The 26,753-nt window shown below is 41.0% G+C and overlaps 1 protein-coding gene across 9 annotated transcripts in view; it reads left to right on the top strand.

The window, feature by feature from the left end:
- Nfyc (nuclear transcription factor Y subunit gamma) overlaps window positions 1–26,724 on the top strand; it is a 63,198-nt gene extending 36,474 nt beyond the window's left edge. For 8 of the 9 annotated variants that reach the window (XM_076860650.2, XM_076860654.2, XM_076860649.2 and 5 more), the window contains 8 exons: window positions 5,315–5,386; window positions 7,188–7,301; window positions 10,574–10,669; window positions 15,485–15,658; window positions 18,872–19,030; window positions 22,487–22,594; window positions 25,004–25,063; window positions 26,002–26,724. In XM_076860650.2, the coding sequence (XP_076716765.1) occupies window positions 5,315–5,386; window positions 7,188–7,301; window positions 10,574–10,669; window positions 15,485–15,658; window positions 18,872–19,030; window positions 22,487–22,594; window positions 25,004–25,063; window positions 26,002–26,433 (1,215 nt within the window). In that variant the 3' untranslated portion in view covers window positions 26,434–26,724. The remainder of the gene's footprint in view (window positions 1–5,314; window positions 5,387–7,187; window positions 7,302–10,573; window positions 10,670–15,484; window positions 15,659–18,871; window positions 19,031–22,486; window positions 22,595–25,003; window positions 25,064–26,001) is intronic. The other variant, XM_076860655.2, reaches the window with a different exon arrangement.
- Window positions 26,725–26,753: the final 29 nt, after the last annotated feature.

Genomic DNA, 26,753 nt, shown 5'->3' with positions numbered 1-26,753 from the left:
CTTGAGTCATTGCCACCTCTTGGCTATGTGCTACTATTACCTTGGGCTTTTATTTTTAACCTACTGGTTTACTTTTCAAGTTTGTCAAAAATGCAGATTGTGGTATTGACCAAGTTTTAGCACCTAGACATCTAGTCTATCAGAGGTTTAAAGAGGATTGATTACTTTGAGGCATTCAGTTTTGGTTTGGGGTATGGGGCAAAGAATAAAAAGAGTGTTTTTTTAATCTTTCTTCCATTGATTACTAGACTTCTACTATGTTATGACATCATCTGCTTAAAACAACGTCTGGCATATTGTACCTGCACAATAATATTTGAGTGAACCAGACTCTTCCACTTCAGATTTAATGTAAAGCAACATCAGTTACAAGTTTCAGTGAAATGTGATTTAATAAAGTCAGGGTGGTTTTTCCCTTTGTAAGACTCTCTTTTTACTCTATGCTCAGGACTCTAATTTCAGCACATGGAGGCATTTGTTTCTCTGACTGTACCTCATGTTGCCTGTGCTACTTAACCAAACATTTTGGCATTTCATCTGGGCCTTTCCAGAATTCAGCAGTACTAAAAATCAGACTTCTTCAAATATGCCATAACCTCTTAGGTTGACACCTCAAAATGTTTAACAGATTAAAAAAAAAAAAAATCCATTATGCTTAAACCATCCAAACATAGTATAATTTAAAAGAATATGCATAAAGTGTTGTTGTCTCTCTAAGACTGGGAAACATACCTTTCCAAAACCTAGAAATTATAATTTGCTAGATGACCTGTTTCAAAAGCAACAAGAAAGGGTCATAGCTAAAGAGATCATATTATTTCCGCCTAGTAGAAATGTGAAATGAGGCAGAAATTTACAAAATGCTCCGTTCCTTCACCTTACTGATACCACTCTGGCCCTTGGTCCTGCAAAAGCAATTTATCTTTTATCTTTGCCTGACCATTGTGTTCCCTCATTCTTAAAAGCTCTCTAATTGTCCATAAATTCAGGTGTTATCTGGGATTGAAGTTGGCTAAAAGCCATCCCAAAATGATAGTGTACCAGAGTGAATGTATAAAATACTGTGTATTCCTGCTCAGGCAGAGCTCTAGGAACAAAAAGTAATAAGATTTCGTGACGTTAAGTTTTACCCCTCTGGACTTCCTTGACAGTTGAGAAGGCAAAGCCAACTTTGGTCTTTGGATGGGGGTGGTGATGATGCTGAATCTTGATAAATCTAATCCTCCCCCAACTTATTCCCAGTCAGCTGTCAGTTAGCTGTAAATTAATGCCTAAGTTACTTTCCTTTAATTGACAGTGGCATCTTTTTATTTTTTGGTATTTTATTTTTAAGCACCCAGGGGTGCTTAACCACTGAGTCACATCCCCAGCCCTTTTTTATATTTTATTTAGAGATGGGGTCTTGCTGAGTTGCTAAGTACCTCAGAGTTCAAAGGCTGGCTTTGAACTCTGGATCCTCCTGCCTCAGCCTCCCGAGTTGCTGGGATTATAGGCATGCGCCACAGTGCCCAGCAACAGTGGCATCTTTTCATTACTCAGTGCCTCCAGATTGGACAGTTACATTTCTAACACTATAATCAAACCTGATAATATGATTTAAATGATTATTTAAACAGGAACTAGGTGGGGACCTCTGGTGGACTATTATAAAATGAACCCTGTGTTGTGGGCTCTTCCTGTAGAGTGGTGCTTCTCAGACTGTATTGTCTCGTTATAGAACCTTGTTAAAATTGTTTTTGATTTAGTATAAGTAGAGCCCAATTTGCCACCTTTATTTTGTGTTCTCAAGTGATGTCATTGTTGGCCTAAGGATGTCACTGTGAGAAGCAAGGCTCTAAAATAAAAGTTCTTAACTCTTAGTCAGAAAACTTGATGCCAGGACTCTACTCCCCGGAGTTCCTTATTCATTTGTCTCAGGGAGAACCCAGGCATCTTTCAAAAGATTCCCAGGTGATTACAATGTTTAGTCAAAGTTAAGAATCACTGCTTTCAAGAGGATTAGAATATTGACTCTCTGAAGTGCCTGACTGCATAGACCTAGATAGAAGAAATTTGTCATCATTATTTGAAACTCTGGATTTTTAAGTACAGCCCAAGAACCATTGACTTTTCTTGGCTTCTACCTCTGATTGAGTGAATTCAAGCATCTTGAAACTTGTCAATTTCAAATTCTTTGTTGTCAGGAGCATAAGAATGTTCTGAGAGAGAATCTGCTCCTTCACCTTACTGATATCACTCCTAAAAGTGTGGGGGGGGGGAGTCAATGCATGTCAGTTGCTCTTCCATTTGAATCAGCATCCAGAGTATGAGTTAAGAGATAGTCACATTAGTTGTAGGTTCACCAGTGACATGGGCAGCATTGAATTGAAGCCAATTTACTGGCCCTCAGTCTAACAGTAATGGAGGAGCTCTCTTCATCACAAGCTTATTGTGAATCCTTACATGTGACTGGAAAGCTAGGATAGGATTATAGAGAACTGTGATGTTGCTGGCAGTAATGATCCAACCCCCCCACCCATACACATCACCACACATCTCTCAAGATCCACTTTTCTCACACTGACCCTTGGGATTTTAGGGTTTGGGGATAATGAAAAAGTAAGCTGGGCACAGTGGTGCATGCCTTTAATAATCTCAGTGACTTGGGAGGCTGAGGCAGGAGAATCAAAAGTTTGAGGTTAATTCAGCAACTTAGCAAGGCCCTAAACAATTTAGCGAGATCTGTCTCAAAATTAAAAAATGAAAAGGACTGAGAATGTAGCTCAGTGGTGAAGCACCACTGGTTCAATCTGGGGCGCCAAAATCATCATCATCATCATCATCATCCCTGGTACCCAAATAATAATAGTAATAGTAATAATAATAACAACCAAAATAATAATAATAATAATTAAGAATAAGAATAATAAGAAGAAATTGCTCACAAAAGAAAAGGTTCAAGCAGAGGCTTAAAGCAGAGCATTTTGTAAATTTTTTGCCTCATTTTACGTGTCTACTAGGTGTCAATGACATGATCTCTTTATCTGTGACCCTTTCTTTAGTTACTTTTGATTGAACAATAGAAATGATCATCCTTCACCTTCTTTCTGGCATTTCTGGGTAGAATCATCATCTTGTGTGATGTGTCACACAAGAAGGAAGAACAGGGATTGATTTCTATGATAAAACATTTTTTAAAAAATGTCTTCAGAGGCTGGGCACGGTGGCACACACCTATAATCCCAGAGGCTCAGGAGGGTTAGACAGGAGGATTGAGAGTTCAAAGCCAGCCTCAGCAAAAGCAAGGTGCTAAGCAACTCAGTAAGACCCTATCTCTAAATAAAATACAAAAATAGGGCTGGGGAGGTGGCTCAGTCGTCTCTAAGTTCAATCCCTGGTACAATGAATGAATGAATGAATGAATGAATGAATGAAAAAAAAAAACTCTTCAAAATCGAACTCTAATCCAGCTTCCTTTTCCTATTGTTCCGCTATGCATTCATTCAGGTCATGAGTCTCAAACTTCAGTAGTCCATGTTTTTTAAAGAGTCATAGTCTCTTTACTTCTATGCTTGCTATTCTATCTGAATAACATTCTCAGCATTCTGCAGATACAGTTCTCATATCTCCCTCCTGTGAAACATTGTCCAACATTCTTCCTCCCTCCAGCTGGTTTACATTGTAGCTGGTTATTTCCTTCTTGGTACTCCTGAGGGAATTTACATCCTCTCCACTAACAGAAGATAGGATTATAATGTTTTTGTGTGAGTGTCTCTAATAAATGGCAAGCTTTTCCAAGTTGGCATAGGTTTGCATCATTCCATGGTAGTAGATATGATGCATTCACTATTAATTTGGTTTCATGAATGAGTAAATGAAAGAGGAAGAGAAAAAATAAGAATATAAAGAATATGTTCTGCCATCTTACCTTTGGTGAAATTTTAATAAACTGGATTCCTAAGCTTCTCCTACTCCAGAATTAGTTTTAGTAGAGATTTCATGGAAAATGTTGATACCTAATTTGGAAAAGGAAAAAATGAAAAATTAGTATTTGACAGAGCTGAGTGGTAGCCAAGAAGCTTGTTGGGTTTGCATAGAGAAATTAGATCTTGGTGTAATTAGATATCTTGGTGTACATTTTATCCTAATAGTTGTTCTTCCTTCTGTAATCATAAAATGGATTCTGAGAAGCCTGTTGATGTTTTTCCAGAATACCTTTTTTTGCATATATTTGAAATTTTTCTTTTGGTCTTAGGGAAAAAAAAAGTTCACTTGTGCTTGTTAATTTCATCACAACTCAAAAGAATAGCTTCTTTTTCCATAATGTAACAATGCAGATTTCCAGGTGATCATGTTGGGTTTGATGAGTCACATTTCAGATCACTTACAGAATTAATCATTTGACACCTAATCCCAGCAGAGATTTTGCTTATTTTATTCTGGGCCTTTGGACCTTTCTCTTCAATCCAGCTCTGAAACTCAAAATTTATTTTTATTTCTAGAATTGCATCTATCATTGGATATATATTTAAACACTAGTAGTTTTAAAATAAAACAACAACAAAAAGAACTTAAATTGTACCTAATTGAATAGTGCTGGTCAAAAAGCTCTTTTCTTAAATTTCAGCAGTGAAATTGTGTGTGTCCCCCATCTCCAGGGATGTTTATTAAGAAAAATCAGTGTGGTTGCTAAAAGGTAGTTGGTAAATTTACCCTCACACTTTTTCCATAACTTTCCACCCACACCCTGAAATAAATTTTAGAGACAAAGTCTCCTTTGCTGCTATGATGAGAAAGGAGCCTCTTTCTGATTTTGTTAATGTAGAGGTCAGAAAGGGCCAGTATTGTACTAGCTGAAAAGAACCATGGATCACTGTGGTCAGGTGTTTCTGGCTTTGGCCCTTTCCCTTATAGTCCCTGAACAGAAGGGAGAATTGACAGTTTAGAGGAATGCTCCCTGAGGCAGAAATCTGTTTTAATCCATGTACAGCAGACCAGTAAACTTTCTTGGGAAAAAAAGGCATTTATAATGCACCTTTGTATTGCACTGAGATATAGAACCTGATATTGGTTGGGGCTGCCTTTTATATGGGCACTGTTAGAGGCCATTATAAGTTTTCCCTCAAACCCTGTAATTGTTTGAAGTTCTATGTGGGTTAAATAAAGAAGATTTTTTTTTTCTGTAGTTTGTACTTTTTTCATTTCATTTGTCCCTCTCCCCTGCCATATTTTCTGAAGGAAGAGTCTAAACTAGTCAGTATTTGCTACTTCCTAAATGCTCTGCCACCTTATTGATTGTCTCCACCACTTACATATCTCTTGTTGCTCATTTCAGAAAGATTTCCGAGTACAGGAACTCCCACTGGCTCGTATTAAGAAGATTATGAAACTGGATGAAGATGTGAAGGTGAGTTCACATTTATTTTTATTATTCATTCTGAAGCCAAAATGATGGATAAGATATTTATTGCTCATTTCTCTAGAGCTCAGAGTTTAATTAAACAAGGAAAATATTGTTATTGTCTGTTGCTTTTTTGGTTTTATTTAGTTTCTCTCTAAAACTAAATGAACTAAAATTGAACAGTTTTAATTATTATATGAAGCTGCTCTGAAAATTGGGGATCTCTTTTTTTAGAGTATCAAGAAGATGCTGGGTGTTTGGTTTTTATATCAGGTGGCATTGCCTAGTTCGTTTTACTGTGCAGTGTAAATGACTTGTATCATGGCCATGCAGGGTGGCACATAACTTGTAATCTCAGCTGCTTGGGAGACCAATGCAAGAGGATCTCAAATTTGAGGTCAGCCTCAGCAATGTAGTGAGACCCTGTTTGAAAATAAAAATAAAAAAGGGCTCAGGATGTAGTTCAGTGGTAAAGGACCCTGGGTTCAATCCCCAGTACAGCAAAAACAAAGAACAGCATGTATTGTCAGATCAACAGGACAGTACCATCATCTTAGCATCTTTTGTTGTTGTAGTACTAGGGATTGAACCCAGGGGCACTTTACCACTGAGCCACATCCCCAGCCCTTTTAATTTTTTATTTTGAAACAGGGTCTCACCAAGTTGTTGAGGCTGGCCTTGAACTTTTGATCCTTCTACCTCAGCCTCCTGAGTCACTAAGATTAGAAATGTGCCTGCTCATTTGGCAGCTTATTGCAGTCTCTGGCTAGTTAATCAGAGCTCTAAGAAATTTCTGCTGTTGACATTGAACCTGTTCTGACCTTTTAACCTATGAGTTTGTTTTACATGAGTGAATATTTGTGAGAAGGTTTCCTTAAGACTGGCCATTTCTATATTCCTATGAGGCCACCTCCCATTACAACTCTTAGGGAAAGAACACCTCTGCCTCTACCTCATTACCACTTGGAATTAATGGTCTCTTGCATTTAAACAGAAAGCTAACAGTCCGTAGCAATTTTCCCTTTTTTTAGCGTTCTTCTTCCTCACAGCAACCTTGTGAGATTTGACAGGATAAGAATGTTTCATTCCATTTTACAGATATGAAAGTAGACACAAAGCTGAAGTAATTTGCCCAGCATGATAGAGCCAAGATTCCAGTTCTCATCTTCTGCTTCTTTAACTCTGGAGCTCTTTGTGTGACTCTTCCCTGCACAGAACACTCCACCAGGAATTTAGAGACTTGTTTAATTAAACTTGAACTTGGAAGACAGACACATTGAGGCACCTTCATTGCTTGAGCTCTTACTACATACCAAGCCCTGTGCTAGGTCCATATATCATCTCATTTGATTCTCATAATAACACTGGAAGGTTATTCTCTTTTTCATTTTGAGAAAAACAAAGCCCAGAAACATGAGAAGTCTGAGATTTTACCTATATCCATTGGCTCTTGAGTTTATTATCTTTCCCTACATTGTCTCTCCTTAGATTAGAACCTAAATCCTACCACTTACTGACTCTGTGGCTATGGTCAAGTCTCTTCCCATTCCCTAACCCCTCATTTCTTTGAAGAGCTATTAAGAAGGTAAGAAAGCACCTTGCTTAGGGCCTATAAGTATTCTTTGTCCCTCTTCCCTTCTCCCTGTTACCTGCTTTGTTCCTATTCATGGATTTATTTTACCTTGGAATCTTCTGAGGCTACCACCTACTTATTTTTTTTAACTCTTGCCTCATGTAAGCCATGAGGCAAGAGAATGGTTTAAATGATTTGCTGATGATTGACAGGGAGGGCCTACGTCTGTTGCAGATGATCAGTGCAGAAGCCCCTGTGCTCTTTGCCAAGGCAGCCCAGATTTTTATCACAGAACTGACTCTTCGAGCCTGGATCCATACAGAGGATAACAAGCGCCGCACCCTTCAGGTAATATAGCAGGCATACATTGGGAAAAAAAGCTGCCTTTGCCTACTTCTCTTGCATGGCTTTGGACCAAAAATTGTTCTTCCTTTGGCCTTGTCAGGCATCTTCCTCTGCATTGGGACACAGGCATACCTTACAGCTGTGGTGATACTGTTTCCTTACCAAGATTCTTAATTTCCGAATCTTGCATGATTTTCACAGCTGTTGACTGAACTCTTCACTTGGTGAGCCCTCATTTAAACAGAGGCTCAAGTTATAGGATATATATCTGTTTCCAGATGTAAAAAACTTTTGGTTGAGAACATTGAGAGATTCTAGGAAGGGACAATCTCAGGAAGAATTCGTAGTCTCACTTACTTCAATAGCTTTTTTTGTTCCTTGTCTGTCTTCCTGGAAATCCTTTTGTTTTCATTTTCTTTTTCTTTTAATACAGTAGTCAGCATTCTTATGGTATGTAAAACCCTTGGTGATTGGCTCTGTAAACCCTCTCTTATAATCCAGGTCCCAATTCTGGGAGAAAAAGTTTCCCAAATATAAGAGGAAGGGTTTAACAGATACAAAACTGTGACAGTATTTTAATAATAATGCCAAGAAAGCAAAGTCTATTTTTTCCTCATTTCCCTTTGACTACCAAATTGAAAAAATGTGTGTTTGTTTATTTATTCTACAAATTATGGGTGTTTATTGAACACCCATAATGTGCCAGGCACTGTGTAGGCTATGAAGATTAACAATACTCAAAATAGATTTCTACCATGTGAATCCTACATTCTAGGCCAGATATTGTGGCATAGAGTTAAGATTTGTTTACTTTATGAAAAATTTAAAGCAAAAGAACAACATAGGGGAAATACATTGAACTCTGATGCATGTGAAAATTGCAAAACAACAACCACAAAATATTGCCCTGAAAAAAAGTCTGGAGCTAGAGAGATGCTATAAAAGCTACTACTTTCAAGGTCAATTCTGATTAATGTGCAAAACACTCAATTCCTTTGAAAAAGAAGTTAGCCAAATGACCAATAAGCCTATGAAAAGATGGTGCAACATGATTAATAGTAGGGTATATACAAATTAAAAACACAATAAGATGCTAGTTTATACCCATCAGAATGACTAAAATAAAAAAGATTGACTGTACCAAGTATTGGTGAAGTGAGATATCTGAAACTCACATGTTGCTGATCAGAATGTAAAGTGATATAATCACTTTGAAAAAACTATTTAGCACGTCCGACAAACCTATCTCTACTCTGACTACCATTCTACTCATATGTGGACATTCCTGTGTAGAAATATTTATAACAATCATTTATACTAGCCCAAAACTGGAAGCAACTTGGGTATCCATTAGTTTTTGTAGTATTAATAAATTCCAATATATCCACAAAAGGAATTACTATTCAGCAATAAAAAGAAATAAAACTTTATTCCATGCAGCAAGGATGAATCTCAAAAACATGTTAAGCAAAAGAAATCAGGAATAATTTATACTTGTAGAAATCAGAGTTGTGGTTGCCTCAGGTTTAGGGGCTACAGGGAAAAGGTGATTGGCTGAAAAAGATTAGAAGGGAACTTTCTATATTTTTATCTGTATTGTCTACCTAGGTTCTGTATTTTATTGAAGATGAGTAGTAATGAATGTTATTATTAAAAAAGATAAAATATGGGAAGCTGGGCATGGTGGCACATGCTTATAATTCTAGCAATTTGGAAGGCTGAGACAGGAGGATTACAAGTTCTAGACCAGCCTCCACAAATTAGTGAGGCCCTCAAAAACTTAGTGAGACCCTGTCTCAAAATAAAAATGACTGAGAATACAGCTCAGTGGTATAACTCCCCTAGGTTCAATCCTCAGTACCATTCCTCCCCCCTAAAAAAAGAGCAAAATTTAAATTTTAGAAAGATAAATTTAGATATATCTGTTTTCAAAAAACTCCAGACCATTTTGGTGTATGTTTAGAGGTGATTATTGTCTCCTTTACCCCCTTTATTCCATCCATAGACGAGCCATTTAGATAGTTTGAGTAGGTATCATCATCAAGAATGTGACACTACAGTGTACTTACCTTAAATGAGTCCTGGTAGTCTTTAAGATATGCCCTATTTCATTTGGGAGGGTTTATTATCAAGCTGGTTGTTGGCCAGGAGGGTGCACTGGAGTTTTGCATTTCAATGGCTTGGAGCCATCATAGATACCAGAGAAGGAAAAACCAGAAAATTTCCATCCCCTATTTGTCTGATAGAGTCACCTTGCTTAAGGTGTGGTATGTAAGAAGTTGCTACCGATTTCTGTTAGTGTGTTGATATTTTAATATGAAGAATTTCAACGTAAGCAAAATTTACAGTGAACATCTGTTTATTTACCACCAGATTCATTTTACTCTACTTGTTTTATCCCCATATCTAAACTATACGTCCATCAAGTCATCTATTTTTAGGAAAATTTTTAAATTGACTTTCCCCTAAATACTTCAGTTTCATTAGAGCTCAGTGTTTTTTCTCATTGCTTTTCTTTTGCTTTAAATGTCTCAGTAGAGTAAACAAATCTTATATACATAAAATGTGTTGGGTTTCAATAAAAATTTTCTAATTTTATTATTTAAAGGAAGGGAGTGTCATGCTTGGAGAGGAAACCTTATCAGAACAAACCTTGGTTTTGTATTTTTAGTCCAGTAACTCCTGTGTTCTCTTCCTATGCTGCTACTATTGTAGTGATTTCAGCCTTCAATATTCATGTTACAGTAAACCAGATTCAAACCAAGAATTTATCACTGCAGCTTAGACGTCCACAATAAAAATCATAGTTTTAGAGGGTCCGGCATATATAGATCTAGTGATAAGATTATAACTACTTGTGAACCAAAGTTAAAATATTACTTAGGGCCTAAAAATGATTGAATAATAAGCTGACCTTGATAACCACAGAATAATCAAAGACTTTCTGGTTAAGATTGCTGGATTTGTCTATGGTTAGCTGGAGGATATTTTGATAGTTGCATGTAGGGCCCTAGGATGAGATAAAGCAAGAAGACTAGCGATTGGAGGTAGAGATACCTGTTTTAGAGCATAAGCTAGGTGTATCTCTTTCTTTTTTGGTTTCTGTCTTAACAAGTCTGATGATTTGAAGTTCTTAAGTTTGACTGTGCTTATTTCAGTTATAGATGTGGCCAGGGATATTTAGTTTGACTTAAAAGTCATCTATCTTAATTGGAGGTTAAGATGAACTAATTTATCCCCAGGCCAAGTTTTCACTTTGCTTTTCTTTGTTACAGAGGAATGATATCGCCATGGCAATTACAAAATTTGATCAGTTTGACTTTCTCATCGATATTGTTCCAAGAGATGAACTGAAACCTCCAAAGCGTCAGGTGAGCTGGGGAAGGTGTAGCTATGCTGCTGACTACAGAGCCTTGCCATACTGCTGTCAGACATGCCTCTTCTCTTTGCACAAGGAATTTGCTCTTCCTTTTGTTCTTCTTCTTTAGTCTAGATCCATCCTTAACATCTTTGCTACTCATTTATAGATACTTTTAACTCAGTACCTCTGAAGTAGTATTTCAGTGAAAATAGATGAAATTAAATTCAGTGAAAAATAAAGATGTTAGTTACAAACAGTAGACTGAAGTGCATTTCAAGGTACCCTGAGGAAGTCTTATCAGAATTCTTAATCTGAGATGGGAGAATATTCCCAGCAAGTTAATTTCAGATTTTCAGAAGCTGCTTCTGTATGTAAACAGTGGTATTTGGGACAGGTGGGTTTTCTTTTCTCTTACTCTATATTGTGGCTCTTCGTAGTATCCTGGCTGCACATTAGAACACATTATGGCATTTAAGAAATACCATTGCCCAGGTTTTATCCCCATAGGCTGAATTAGAATCTGTGATGCTGGCACCCAGGCATAGTACCTTTTAAAGCTTTCCAGGTGATTTTTAATGTGCAACCAGATTTGAGCACCACTATTGTATGAATGTGTCTGCCCGCCCCTTTCTTCTGTCTGCCCCTTTCCAAAGGTCATACCAGTTTGTTTGTTTTTTTTTCAAAGCACTTGGGTGCATGTAGCTCTTAATTGCAGTTGTAATAGACCCCTGTTCTGTGAGACTCATTGTTTTAGGCACACAGTTTGCATGACTCATTAAGTATAATAGAAATGTTTGGGAAATAGTGGCCGAGTCTTAGGAACAAAGCTATACCTTGTTCTACTGGCTTTGTTTTGTTAATAAATTTTAAAGGTTTTTAATGAGTTATTTCATAGAAATAATAGAACAACTGTTTCTATTATCCTTAGAAGCAGTTGTTTGGTGACAGCCACTCTCCCTGTGTTGGCCTATGGGCATTCAAAGTATAGGACAAGTGGGCATCCTAGTCAGCCTTAATTCTGACCTTGCACAGGGACCTTTGGGTTAGCAAGCCCTGTGTTGCTTCCTTACTGGAGCAGAGTGTGCTTCACTGCGACTGTTTTTTTCTGGGCAGTCTTTGCTACTGTAAACATCCTTGACTGGAAGCTGTAAGTTGTTCAGAGGAGCTTTCAGTCGGATGTTTACAGCGGCAGGCTGCCACGGTCGTCTCCAGCTGCGCATCGGGAGACATTGCAGGTTTGTGCCCCCAGACTTGATTCCTCCTCTTGGGGTGCTTCCCTACTCTCTGAAAAGTCACTACAAGGACTCAGATCACTTCTCTTCCTTAGATCAAACAGTACATACTACACACCTGCTTTCCTTGTCGGAATTTTTTCTTCCGTATCCATCCTAAGCCCCCTTTAAAAACAAGGTGGTGAGCTTGCTGATGAAATTAGACTTTGCTCACTCTCATTGTGCTAACTCCTTGTTCTCTGTGGGCTGCCTGCTGAATGAACTGGTTGGATAAAAGGGTCTTGTCCTATCCCTTCCTCCAAAGTGCTTCTGGTTCTCTCAGGATGTCAGAATGCTCTGATCATCTCCTTTAAAAGTGTCTAGCTGAAACAGCTCCTTGCTCCCTAGATTTAGTTCTTTGTAGGTGTTTGAGCTATTGATTGGCATCCTATTTGGGACAGCTGCTGCCTGGCCTTTGAAAGGTTGAGATTGCTGAAAGCTGGCCTGAAATTCCAAGATAGCATTTTTAATCCTCTGTGGACATGAAGTTTTCCCAAGCTCCAAATTGTCTGGCACCTCCTGAAGTCCTTTAAAAGCGCCTACTCTCCAAAACTCACCCTTTCTGAAGAAGGCAGCAGTTCACTCTTGCTGTTAAAGCAAATGTACTTTTTTCCTAGTTTGGGACTGGCTGCACAACACTGTAGTGATGACCTTAAGATGTGATACTGCTCATTCTCTGGCATTATTTGTCAGTCTTAGCTTCTGAATAGATTCCAAGAACAACCCCTCTAGTTGAAATAGCCACTGCCAAAGTTGAGCAAGTTCCCTATTCTGGATTGATCCACTCATTCAGGGATTGTATTAGCACTAGTCAGAATATTGAATTGTGGGACTAAGGCCTGTTTCTTCTCAGAGATGCTTAGGAGTCTCACCTTTTTTATAGTGAAGCAAGTAAAGACTGAAAATAGAAAGTAATTCAGGCCTGACTTCTGCCCCACTAAGCTATGGGTTGAAAGTTCCTCCCTTTTGAAATGTCATTATCTTTTTACCCATTTCTTTAAATCAAGCATAATCATTCTCTTGCTAGCTTATCTCCATTGGCAGAATAATGAGTCTTCATAATGCAAAAGAACCTTATGTATGCTTCCTTCCATCCCAGTGATTTGAGAACAGTCATGCCTTGTCCTGACAACACAAACCTAAGTGCCTCTGCTTAATAACTCATTTCAATGTCCTAGACACTGCTTAGTTCATTAACCATCCTAGAGGATGAGTAGGAAGCATAGGAGAGACTCTTTACCTGTTCAAATAGGTTTTCACAAAGGACGTTTTGGCTTCTGGGAGGGATACTTAAAGAGCTTGCTTTTGGGGGGAAGAGACCATATTTAGTATTAAATCATCTGTAATCAGGGACAGCTGAAGAGAGTCATAGGTCAGGGCTAGAAAGTGCCAGTGTCTGTTTTGCCTGATTTCCTACAAGCTGGTTCTGGGGCTCTTAGTCCTCTATACCTTCTCATCACCCAAGAACTTTTCAAAGTTAGGTCTAGACTTCAGTAATTTGTGTTTTTTGTAAAAAAGGAAGGGAGACCTCTTTAGAAAAATAAATACATTAAACCTACCTCAGCAGCTTTGAAAAGAGCAATTGGCCTCAGTTTCGTGGCTTTAATTGGTATCAACATTTTATCTGTGCCACAGCCAAAACCTAGTTGCCAGGCTAACCTTTGTTTATAATGGTGAGAAGTCAAGAGTTGGAATGGATCTGGTATTGTCACTGTCAAGTTTTTCTGAAAATTGAAACCTAGATGAAAATAAAAGGAGATCTCCTTTATTTCCTCCCTCAGTATGATTATGTGAGGGTTAAAACTGTATGGGTCTAAAACAGAATATATTAACTTTAGAAGGTCAGTTTATGTTTAAGGACTTGCTTATGGACCCATAATACAGGTTTCTCCCTAGCCTAGGTGGATGACTATCAGAGAATCTCACTATTATCCAGAGCCCCAAGTTTCTTAAAGGCTGGATGTCAGCAGTCCTAATTCCATTATCTGGGTCCCCAGGTATTAGGAAAGCGAAACAATACCCACCTCTATAATACAGGCTATGCCAACTTTCTCCACACACTATGGCCACAAACTCCTAAAGGTAGCAAATGAAAGCTTACAGACTTTTTCTGTTGGTAACAGCTGTTGGGTTCAAGAAAATCTGTCATACCACCAACTTGAAAAAGTACTTTCCTGCCTCTGTTTGCTTGTCTATATAAATCTACTCATTATTCAACCAGGACTTACTGAGCACCTACATGGGAAATGGTAGGGATAGTGGGGAGCAAGAGAGGGAGAGAGTGGGAAACAAATGTTTTCCCTGTTAGGACTTAGATTCTAGCCAACAGGCAGTTAATTTGACATACAGATACAAAAATGTGTAATACAGACAGTAACATGGAAGCATAGTTCGGGGTACCTAAATTACTGAGGGAATGGGGTCAATACTAATTTTGTAAATGTCACATTGGGGAACTTTGAGGCATCCACAGGGTCTCTATACCTTGAAGAAGTATTTTTTCTAAAAACCTAGCAAACTTGGCTCAGAATAAGGAAATGAGTAAATTTAGCTGATATTTTTACTCAGCCAGGCCACATGGTTGTATGTTGTTGTTGTTTTGTTGTCCCAGGCAGGGATACTATGTGTCACAGGTCACTCCGGATCAGACGCCGATCTCTGTGTGGTCAGGGGCTGACCAACCCCCGACCCTCTGGGCTGTAACCATGTCGTAGTGTGTGTAAACATCCTACACTCTCAGCTGTGAGCTCAAGTTGGCTGGGAGAAGGTTGTTTACTCCTTCTGCCATGGAAAACGTCAGCTGAAGAAGGAACAGTGTCTTCATTCTGCAAATCGAACAGGATGCGACCTCCCTAGTCAGCCAAGGCAGCACCCCAGCGGAGAGCTGTCCATCAGGCCCCCTGGGTTGCGCTTCTATGGCTAAGTACAACCAGAACCAGATATGACACTGGATAGACATGTCCTCAGTAACCACAGAACTTTCAATGTCTGTGAAAACCTGGGCACTTGGCTACCAGTGCGCTTGAATCTGACATTTAATTCTGAAATTCTAGCCCAGGAAAAGCCCTGTTTCCCTTTACCTTGCCCAGTCCCTCTTGAGCGGGTGGGAGCAAAGTAAGAAGAGTGCTGTCTGGTTGGGAGATTGAGGACCAGCCTAAGTGGCAGGATGTTTAGTTAGTGTCTTCCCCAGCACTGGCAATTAGCACTGTTCTCAGATCACAGGCCTTGCCAGAACTTACTGACAAGCACTGCTGGGGTGTGATTTTTAGTTACGGTAATTATTTGCCCGTTTGCAACTCATCGCACATTGGGTGATTACTCAGTACCTCAGAAAATTGGCTGTATGTTTTGTGAAGCCTATAGAATCTGTTATTTTTAGTTTGATTTAGCACAACTGGTCTCTTCGAATTCCACTTTCCTTTGGCTTCAAATGTGGAGAGCTCAGCATTCAGGAGGCAACTGCACACAGCCTCTTTGGGGAAGAATGGAAATTCACTGTGGCGGTTGCTGAGTCGGTTCTTTTCCTCTTACCTGCCTGTCCTTCCACCCCACAGGAGGAGGTGCGCCAGTCTGTGACTCCTGCCGAGCCTGTCCAGTACTACTTCACGCTGGCTCAGCAGCCCACTGCCGTCCAAGTCCAGGGGCAGCAGCAAGGCCAGCAGACCACCAGCTCCACGACCACCATCCAGCCTGGGCAAATCATCATTGCACAGCCTCAGCAGGGCCAGGTCTGTGAACTGCTGAGGGCATCCACCCAGCAAGATGGTGCCTCATAGGTGTGGATGGGGAAAGCTCATCAAGGGCAGAGAGGCAGCCAAATCATTACAAAGCTGGATTTGCAGTCTGAAAACCTGAGCATTGCCCCAGATTCAGTGATGAAAGCAACATGTTACCCTAATCTCTCTTGACCCTGTTTTTCCCTGTAGATTATATGAAGAAAATACATTGTATAAGATATTCTCCAGGATTCCTATGAACATAGAAATTTTAGAAAGAAAAAAATTTTCTCTAACATGCCCATAAAGAGCAGTATGATCTTTAGTAAAAGGGCTTTTCAGTGGACTCCATTTCTCTTTCCCTCTATATTTGTGTCAGGTAACCTTCTCTTTTTACAGTAGTAATCAGAAGATTGTTTCTCTTCCCCAAAGTACTGTTGAGAGAAGTACCATCCATTGGGAGTCTTAAGAGGCTATAGAGGGCTGGAGCTATAGCTCAGTGGCAGAGCGCCTGCCTCACATGTGTGAGGCACTGGGTTCAATCTTCAGCACCACATAAAAATAAATAGAGATATGTGTCCAACTACAATTAAAAAAATATTTTTTTTAAAAAAAAAGAGGCTATAGAGGACCCAATACTGTTAGCTTCGCATTCAAATTTTGTCAGTCATTATTTATTTATCTAACATTGAGCATCCTCTGAGAACAAAGTCCTATGTTAGATATTGAGAATAAAAGCATGAATAATTAGTCCTGATTATCCAGAAATTTAAAATATAGTTGGGGATTCAAGTATTAAAAGGTTATGACCACCACGTGGGACATGTAAGACATTTCTTAGAATTGTGTAGAGTGTTATGGGAGCACATCAAAAGAAGTATCTGTGAAAGATGTGAGGAGATGTGAGGTTAGAGAAGGTTCCTAAAGGGTACACTATGAGTCTTAGATGAAACACTAGAAGTTAAACAAGCAGGAAAGGATGGTATGGTCAGTAAGGGCAAGTACAGGCAAAGGCTTAGAGGTGAGAAGCAGTACAAGGAATGGTGAGAAAGTGTCATCAGCATAGGGGACCTTTGAGGCAAGTCCAGGGAACACACCCTGGATAGTCTTGTGTTTTCTAGTAAGGAGCTGGGTTTGCCTAGAAGGAAAAAAAAAATTGAGATGGAAGTGGATTTAAATATGAATTATGATTTTAAGATTAATTCCCTGCTCATTTATTTATCCATAGAACAAAAATTTATTGAGTGCTTATTCTTTGTCAGACACTGTGTTAGGCATGAGGAGCTCAAAGATGATCTCAGCCCATTCCCTGCCTCAGGGCATTCAGTGCCCCATGATGCCTAAGGGACTTTCTTTGGCTCATACTCATGCCTCTGCAGTGGGAAGAGCTTTATCTGCCAAAGGCTTTATCCTTTTACAGAGTGAACTTCAAGGGAGTGTGCCAAGGGTTGGCCCAGATTGGCTGATCATCCTGAGAAGCTCATGGCTGTTGTGTACTGACAGCAGGGCATAACCATACGTGATTTGGGCAGCTGCCATGCTAACACAAACCCTCATTTTCCTGAAATAATTTAGAAATACCTTGGAAATCCTCTTGGGCATATTAAGTTGATACAGTACAGTGATGAGTTGGCAGCAGTCTGGAACTGATAAGGCTTGTGAAGGTGATGAAGTTGGTCCCTCCCAGCTGTTACTTTGCTGTCCTGCTGCTTCAGGGTGGTCCCATATGGGTCTCTCCTCCCTAGATCTATAGTGATGTCTGTTTCAAGTTGAGTACAAATATGCGTTGCAAGACAAAATTTTAGAGCAAAGTTGGGAGAAATATGTATTTTTTTGTGAAGTGAATTCTCTCTCTCTCTTTTTTTTTTTTTTTTTTTTTGTTACAAATTGGGAATTTCTGAAGGTTAGGGGATTAGGGGATAGGAAGAGTTGAAATTTGTGAAACGAGGATGAAAAAGATACTTTCTCTTGTCCTAGCCCATCATAGGTATCTTTACTGAGAACTGTCATCTTTCTTTCCTACCCTCTTCCAGTTTATAGTAATTTTTTCTTACCTGGTAATACTTGAGTCTCATTAATAGTTCACAGGAAATATCCCCTTCCCTTGTACCTTTAAATGAATAGTTATAATCTCATGTGGACTTCTTCAGTCAGAATCAAGAACATCAAAATAGCAATTGAAGCCCAAGACCCTTTGAGATCCAGAGATGTCTTGACATGATTTTTAATTCAGAGCAGGGAGAGGCCATGTCCAAATAGGATGGACCTGGGGATGTTAAGAGTGGGAGTCCAGTTGTAGTTTAAAAAGCTCCACTCACCTCCCACCAGAGGAACCAGATATGATGGGCTCGTTTCTCTGGGTAATTTGTGAAAGTCACCTCGGGGGCTAAAGTTTTGAGAGTTGAATGAATGATTGACTGTTTTGACAAATAGTAAATTTTTATCTCTCACAAAAGAGTTAAGTTTCATTAGAGTACAAGCCACTAAATGCAAGAGACACAAAATCTGCCACGTTATATATATTAGACAGAAATGTCTTAAATCTGAGATTGCCATTTCTAGAAAATTAAAAGCTATTGCTTTACTGAATTTTAGTAATAAGGGTAGGATCAGTTAAGAGTCAGTTCTTGACAGCATCTTGTATCCTACCAGTAGTCACCTTTTCCATGGGAAACTATGGTGGTTGAGAGCAGTCATCTGGCTAGTATGGGCAGGAGTCCCTGTGCTTCTTGAATCAGGGAGAAAGCCGTTCTGCACTAGGCCCAGCCTCAAGGATGAGCCCAGGTGCTTTATTTTCCTTTCCTTGTTTTGTATGCCTTAGAAAGAACCCGGGACCCTAACTCAGTAAAAATTTATATGGACCCCACTTTCTGTTTCATTTTGCCCTCCATATTCATCTGCCGTGGGCTTGACTTTGGCCATTTCTCAGGTGAACTATCATGATTGCTTTTGATTTTTTTCTATGCCATATGTGCCTTAATATCATTGAAGGGACTGTGACAAGTGGCCGCATTTGAAGCATGGAGGCCCAAGCAGATATTCTGTATTGTGAACCTAAAAGTCATTGTGGCTTTCCCAGCTTTAATTTCTCATAGTAGCTTTTTTAGCAGTGCCCTAGACCCAAAGGACTCTGTAGGTTGAGTGTTATTATTGGTGTTAAGATGAGTTTAGTCATTAATGGAGACCCGTGGTCATTCTAAACTTTGTTTTGACTCTTCCTTTTAGACGACACCAGTGACAATGCAAGTTGGAGAAGGTCAGCAGGTACAGATTGTCCAGGCGCAACCTCAGGGTCAAGCCCAGCAGGCTCAGAGTGGCACTGGTCAGACCATGCAGGTGATGCAGCAGATCATCACTAACACAGGAGAGATCCAGCAGATCCCGGTAAGCCTGCCCCTAGATTGCATGGCTCTGTTCTCAGCTTATGATGAGAAATAATTCAAGATTTCATGTATCATATACTTGAAATTTTGGGTATGTGCTTTTGTTATTGTTGTTTTTATACTGAGGACTTTACCCAGGGTTGCTTTACCACTGAACTATATTCCCAGTCTTTTTTATTTTCTGAGACAGGGTCTTGCTAAGTTACTGAGGCTCTTGCTAAATTACTAAGGCTGGCTCAATCCTGTAATTCTCCTGCCTCAGCCTCCCAAGTTGCTGGGATTACAGGTATAAGCCACAGCACCTAGCTGTGCTTTGTTTTTAACCTGTTTCCATTATACCCTGTGCCCCCACCCCAGTGTGCTTCACTGTTTACTTTTCATTTTGCATTAATTGATTCATGGAGTGGCTCCTCTCAATTTCTGCTCACTCCACGTATACAGGGAAATGATTATAGCTGCTACCCGATGCTAAGGCCCAAAATCCTTGTGAGACAGTCCTAACCTTTGATTAGCAGAGAATAAGAGGGAGGTGTATAGAGAAGGCCATAAATAACACTTGTTGCATATTCATGAGTCAGTTCCCAGTGGAGCTTGCAGCAAAATATATTTTTGGCTTTCATTTAACTTACCCATTCCTTTACTGTAGGCTGTAGCTTCCTGTGTGCCTTGAGGGATTTAATAGATTTGTTGCTTTTTTACTTATATTTGTTTCTTTGTTTAAAAAAAAAAAAATAGGGGTGTGTGTGTGTGTGTGCGCGCGCACAAGTTTATGTATATATATCATTGCCTTAACATTTGTAAACTATGTATTGATCAATTTGCCACCAAAAACTGGAAATTGAGTAGCAGAGAGCAGTGCTTTTTTAGTTTTATTTTAATAATTAATTTTGTAAAACTGTGGCTTGAATCCAGGGGTGCTCTGCATCAGAGCTGCATCCCTAGCCCCCTTTTTATTTTGAGACAGAGCCTCACCAAGTTGCCAAGACTGACTTTGAACTTGGGATCCCCTCCTTCAGCCTCTGGTGTAGCTGGCAGTACAGACATGAGCCACTGTGCCTGGCTTTAGTGTAGTCATTTATGAAATGTAGAGTGATAGAAACTAACTTTGACTTGGTTGGCTACCTCCTCTTTGAAAAAAGCTCAAAAAGTATCCTTAGCTTAGTTTTAGGAACTTCTTACGTTTCAGAGTAATAAACCAAGAGAAAGCTTAGGAAAATGGTGTGTGTATGTCTGTCTCTCTCAGTCACACAAACACATATCATCAATTCCAGGTGACTGGGCTCTCTCTACCTTTCTTCAACCAACCCCAAGACCTCGATATTTAGTAGTTAGCTTGCTTTCTTTCTCTTTCTCTCTTTCTTTCTTTCTTATTTTCTTTCTTTCTTTTCCTTCCCTCCCCCTCCCCTTTCTTTCTTTCCCAAAATAAGGTCATTTAAGCCAAAAATGAGATCTCACTTTACAGTAATTTTAACCCTCTACAGCACAAAGCTTCTGCCCAGATTTGTTATAAAATCTACTACCTCATCTTCACTGATATAGACATCTTCTCAGGAACCTGCATTTCCAGACTTTTCAGGCCATTCAACAGAGTGCTTGTAATTTAAGTCATGACTTTGGGATGGAAACTTTACTTCTCTTTTTTTTAGTGGTACTGGGAATTGAATCCAGGGTCTTGTACATACAAGGCAAACACTCTACCAACTGAGCCTTATGCCAAGCCCCCTTTACTTCTCTTTTGAAAGCCCAAGGTTTAGGCTTATTTTCCCTGTAATTAAGTTAAAAAAAAGAAGAAGAAAGAAAAAGAAAACCTGAGAGGAGCATCTGACCCACCCTATCTTAGAGGACTAAGGGGCAGAGCATCACCAGGGTTTTAACCCTAAGAAAAAACTGCCTCACTGTCTTCGAACTGCTTGGAATCATTTGGCTCACAGCTTTTGGAATTTCTGCAAAGGCCCCTTCCTAGCAAGAAAATTTAAAATCCCTGTGGCTGTCCAGACACGTGCCTCCACTTCTGGGACAAGGCTTTAACTTTTCATAAGATTTGGTGTGAAGCTAGGCCTGGCACCAGAGTTTCCCAGCAGCTCCACTTGACATGGTCTCAGGAAAGAAATGACTGTGGGTCACAATATTCTTGTCTTATTTTGTTTTTATGTGGTCCTGAGAATCGAACTCAGTGCCTCATGCATGCTAGGTGAGCGTGCTACTGCTTGAGCCACATCCCCAGCCCTGAAACAGATTCTTAATGGGTACCTCAGGCAGATAGTTCTGAAATGGTCAACCAAGCACTATAACTACTGAGTTAGTTTTTCTGGGTGTTTGAAACTTTTGAGGCTGGAAGTTTCAGAGAACTGTTTGATTTAACACTGCATGCAGTAGTGCTGCTGCATCCCATCAGCTTTTGCCTCAGGGAAGTAAGATTCCTGCAGTGAAGTTAGCTTTTGGAGGCCAGAAGGAAGTGTGCTCCAGGACAAAGAGGCATGAAGTGCCCATCAGCCTGAAAAGGCTCCTTCCAAAAGCAGAGACAGACTAGGCAGCTAGGAAGGTGGTTTTGGGGCCCACAGATAGAGATAGACCAAATCTGCCTGTGCTCCCAGAAACATTTCAGCTTTGAGCCACGTGTGTGAACATCTGCTGTCCTCTGCTGAGCCTTGGTCTTCCCTTCATCCTGGCTCTAAGCGCTAATACTTTCATGGCACACTGGAGCGTTAAGAGCCTGAGTTAAAGCTTTTAGCACACAATTAAATGCAGCCTGTGGTATTATTGTATTATCTGAGATTTAATTGTAAGCATGAGAGACTCTTAAGGGCACTTTTGTAGCTTTGTTTTCCCATGATGGGGTTTTCTGTGAGAGGTTTATTGATTTTGCTTCCCCTTGGGAGGTGTTTGGCCAGAAGCTAGTGCTGAACACCCAGGATCCTCAGAGTCCCACAGACCCCCATTGATCATGGCTTTTGGGAACAGAGGTAATAAAGCAGGATAGCTTTTTCCTCACAAGATGTGTGACATGGAGTTGGGCAGTACTAGAGCTGTGACACAGGATGACAGCCATATCTTTGGGCTCCTAGCAGACAGTAGAACTCTTCACAGTATTGGGAGGTGTGGAGATGGAGGGCAAAGAAATCCACACTTACTACAGCCATTCTGACAATGTTAGACAGATTTTAAGATTGATTGCTTATATAAATTTTGATCATACAGCCATGAGCCAGCAGTTCTCTTGCAACCATGCTGTTCTCCCATATTCGACAGGATCTACATACCTTCTTTTGTATTCTGTTACTTGTGGGGAGGGGGTGTTATCATTTTGCTTGTTTTGATCTGTTTAAAGAGACTTTTGTTTCACGGCAGGTTTCTTTGGAAGACTAGGGGGCAATACCCATCTCTGATCATGGGAAGTTTGCCTATAGAGATTGCACTCATACAAACTGTGGTCTGTTTATCTCTATCCCTGACCCAGGTGCAGCTGAATGCTGGTCAACTGCAGTATATCCGCTTAGCCCAGCCTGTATCAGGCACTCAAGTCGTGCAGGGACAGATCCAAACACTTGCCACCAATGCCCAACAGGTATGTACCCCAGAGATGGAGGGCTTGAGTTGGAGACTAGCAGCAGCTCTCTGGCTTCTGGCTAGAAAGGAGCCCTCAGCATACAATTCTCACTACTTTTAGGAAGACACCCCTCCCACTCCCCCAGCTCCCAAAAAAGTCTCTTCTGCCCAAGGGACTGATGAGGGAAACTGGAAGATTGAATTCAAAGGGTGTCACTTACATCTTGTTCTTGAGGGGCAAAGGAATGTCGGGAAGAACAAGTCAGGAGGATACCTGAAAGAAGCCTAGTAAGTGCATGTGCAGGTCAGGCTGGAGGAAGCCTAGTCACTGGTCTGTTTCCATCTTTAAATCTGAATGGCTGTTGTGTTCTGGCACATCCTCTGCCCTCTGGAAAGCTTCTTAGAGTTTACCCCACCTCTGCATGTATCCTCAGCCAGAAGACTTACCCTCTGCCTCCTCCCTTGCCCTATAATACCAAAGGCTGTTAGTCAAAGAGCCAAGGGGGCAGCCCCCCTGGCCTTGGGTTGAGGGTCGTGGGCATCATTTGCAGAGGATGGGGGACACTGTTCAAGGGGAGTTATTGTTAATGGATTCTTTGCCTCAGACCCAAAAAAAGCAGCAATCGTTTAAGAGCTGGACCTGTCTGGCCCAGTTGCATTTTTGGTGATGCATCTATTGACAGTAGTGACAGAGCTGAGTTTGTAGAGCGGGTCTCCAAAGATCTCATTTGAGAAAATGTGAGGAATGAGCCAAAGCAAGGCTTCTCAGTTCCATACAGTCTCTGGGATCATAAAAAGACCTTTTCCTTACCTACTCCCTGCACATCCATGAACCATGCGGGGCTTTTCCATGGTATTCTTGGAACTCATACTTGCATCTCAATATTGGTCACACCTTTGGGTCCCAAAATCTTATGAAATGAGAAAAGTTATTGGTTCCCTAGAGGTCAGTTTGGGATACAGAACTATAGCCAGAAAAAGGGGAGAGTTGGCCAAAGAAGGGAGGATGCAAGAAGAGGGGTACCTGAGGGCAGTTAAAAATCTCCATAACAGCATGTAATTGTGATAACCTGACATCAGTAGGTGCTCAATAAATGTTTGTTGCATGAATGCCAAGTAAACAATATGTATACGTGATTTAAAGGTAAATGAAATTTCCTTCCCAGCTGCTCTATATTGTCAGTCCTACTGGCCATAGGTCAGTTAACATTTTTTTTTATATTAAGTTTTAGGTGGACACAATATCTTTATTTTACATTTATATGGTGCTAAGGATTGAACCCAGTGCCTCATGAATACTAGGCGAGCACTCTACCACCAAGCCACAACCCCAGCCCCATCAGTTAACCTTTTTATGAGGCGATTTATCCATTTGTTTCAGATTCAATTATTTATTCTGCAGAAATTTCTTTAATTTTTACACTGGCGATATAAAGAGTTCAACAGCTCTTGCTTTTGAGTAGCTTATAGATCTGCAGGAGAAGGAAAAATAGTAAGGAATTTTTATGAGGCCTTTTATCACCTGTCCCCTTTCTTGTTCTTCATAGCCCCCTGGGTAGGCTGCAGAGGTTGTTTTTGTCTGTTGTGAGAACATTCAAGAGGACCAGTCTTAACTTGCAGTTTGACTGTGAGTCCAGGAGATGGTACACAGAGACCATTGCTCACCCTATGTTCCATAGACATACACACATGCATAGGCTCTGGTCTTCTATTTAGTTTACCAAGCTGTTCCCAGTAGTGTGTGCTACGGTTCCACATGCCAGTAAATTTATTTTAAAATCCCTACATAAGATTTTAAGTGCATGTGATAAATGTTTTTCTTGCTGCACCCCTTGTTTCTCCCCTCTCCTCCTTCTCTCCCTTGACTTAGAGGGCTGCACATTACCTCACTCAGAAAAAGCACTTCATAGGCTTTTCATGAGGACCACCAGGGCCGAGGCCACTGCTTACCAAGGTGTTTCGTATTCGACTCAGATAAATCTGGGTCATAGGTTGGTTTGGAGCCCATCTTCCAAGGCTGAAAGGGACCACTCACCACTTTGCCCAAACATTTTGCCTTCACTGGCTGATAGATGGACTCTTAGGGTTTCTGCCCCATACTATAAATGTTATTCCCTCTCATGATAAAACCACAGAGCTAGGTGTTCTCCTTGAGCCTCAGACTTTAAAGTGAGGGGATAGTTGCAAGATGTGGACATTAAGGGATAGGAGCCTGATAGTTGTGTCTTACATGCTCCATTGTTCTTCATGTACCTGTGTGGTGCCAACTCTGGGTAGCTGGGTGATTGGGAGGGACTCTTGCCCTCATCAAGCATCCATTTTATGCAGGCCTCGTTCTGGGCACACTTTGTAGGCGTTGTTCCTGATCTTCGTGGTGGTGGGCTGACATGCAGCTTATTTGCCTACTCTACCATCTTGCTTTCCACAGATCACACAGACAGAGGTCCAGCAAGGACAACAGCAGTTCAGCCAGTTCACAGATGGACAGGTAGGGTACCTAAGCTGGGCAGGTCAAAGGGCAAGGAGTTGGGGCGGGGTGGGGGGGGAGTTGTGGGTGGTATGTGGGTTTGGATGGTTAGAGTTATTGGCCTATCCTCTGCTAACAATGAGGGGACAGAAATTGTTAAAACAAGTGAAATCTTTAAATCAGGCATGTATCCTTTATAATTGTAGGCATATGGGAGCTAAAACCACTCTTAGACACTGTATAGCCCAAATGGCCATTTTACAGAGGAGTAAACTCAGCCCTAGGGATGGAAAGTGCTTTATCCAACTGTTGGTTGTAGGGTAGAATTCAATCTTCTGTTTCCCACTCTAGGACTGTTTTTGTCCTAAGTCCTTATTCTTTTTAATAGCACATATGAGTTCAGCTCATGTGACCTCTTGAGCTCTCTTGATGCCGGGATTTAGTAATTGTAAACATGTACAAGGAAGAGCCTTCCTTTTTTCCCCTGCTCTCCCCTCACCAAGTGCTCCCAAAGACCACAGAGTATGTATGTGATAGGATGACGTGTCCAAACTTGTACTGTCCATTGGCCAAGAGAGAGAAGAGCTGGCATCAAAACTCACCACTGACTTCTGCAAGTACCAGATGCTAGACCCTTAGGCCAGGGTTCCTATGGGTAGGGGTCTTAGTTTTGGGTTTTTTCAGGGCCCTAAGAAACCAGAGACCAGTGGGTCCTAACCTTACTAGCGACTGCATGAGCATTTTTTCTAACCGTCATGGGGCTTGTCTAATTGCAGGCCACCTCCTTTGCAGGACCCATGTAAGAAATGCAGGTTCAGTGTAGCTTCAGCCTGAGCCAGGTATTCTGAGGAAAGGAGAAGCAGGGGTATCCTGCTGCCCCTTTCAGTGAGGATTGCAAAGGGGGAAATGCTGACTTCCAAGCTGCTGGTACAGTGGTCGATTGCTTGTGTTTGTCACAGAGGAACAGCGTGCAGCAAGCCCAAGGCTCTGAGCTAACGGGAGAGGCAGAGCCCAGAGAAGTGAAAGCCACAGGAAATGCAACTCCCTGCACCTCTTCCCTGCCCACCACACACACTCCCTCCCACCAGGCTGATGCCTCCTGTGTCTGCTGCTCCCTGCCCCAGCAGAGCGCCACACCTGCTCCTCCCTCTGATGCCTTGCAGTGGGTGGTGGTTGAGGTTTCTGGGGCCCCCAACCAGCTCGAGGCCCATAGGGAGCTGCATGCCCCTCTCCCAGGGGTGACCTCACTCTCTCCTCTCCACCCCTCGCAGCAGCTCTACCAGATCCAGCAAGTCACCATGCCTGCGGGCCAGGACCTCGCCCAGCCCATGTTCATCCAGTCAGCCAACCAGCCCTCGGATGGGCAGGCCCCCCAGGTGACCGGCGACTGAGGGCCTGAGCTGGCAAGGCCAAGGATACCCAACACAATTTTTGCCATACAGCCCCAGGCGATGGGCGCAGCCTCCCTCCCCAGAGGACCCTGCCGACCTCAGCGCCTCCTGCAGGCTAGGACATTGGTGCACTACACCCCACGCCTGTGGGCCGAGATTTTCCAACAAAAAGATGCAATATTTTTTATTTCCTTTTTTTTCCACTTTTTTTCTCCAAGAAATCAATATTTCAATGTCAAGCTGTGTGTCCAATGCTATGAAATGAGAATATTAAATAACATATTTATGGCATTTTCTTGAAGTGTGTGGTTGAAGAAATA

The sequence above is a fragment of the Callospermophilus lateralis genome, chromosome 7 (assembly GCF_048772815.1).
Source record: "Callospermophilus lateralis isolate mCalLat2 chromosome 7, mCalLat2.hap1, whole genome shotgun sequence".
In the NCBI taxonomy this organism is placed as follows: Eukaryota; Metazoa; Chordata; class Mammalia; order Rodentia; family Sciuridae; genus Callospermophilus; species Callospermophilus lateralis.
Note: the sequence above shows the minus strand (reverse complement) of the source record. Positions and strands in the feature narration are given on the sequence as shown.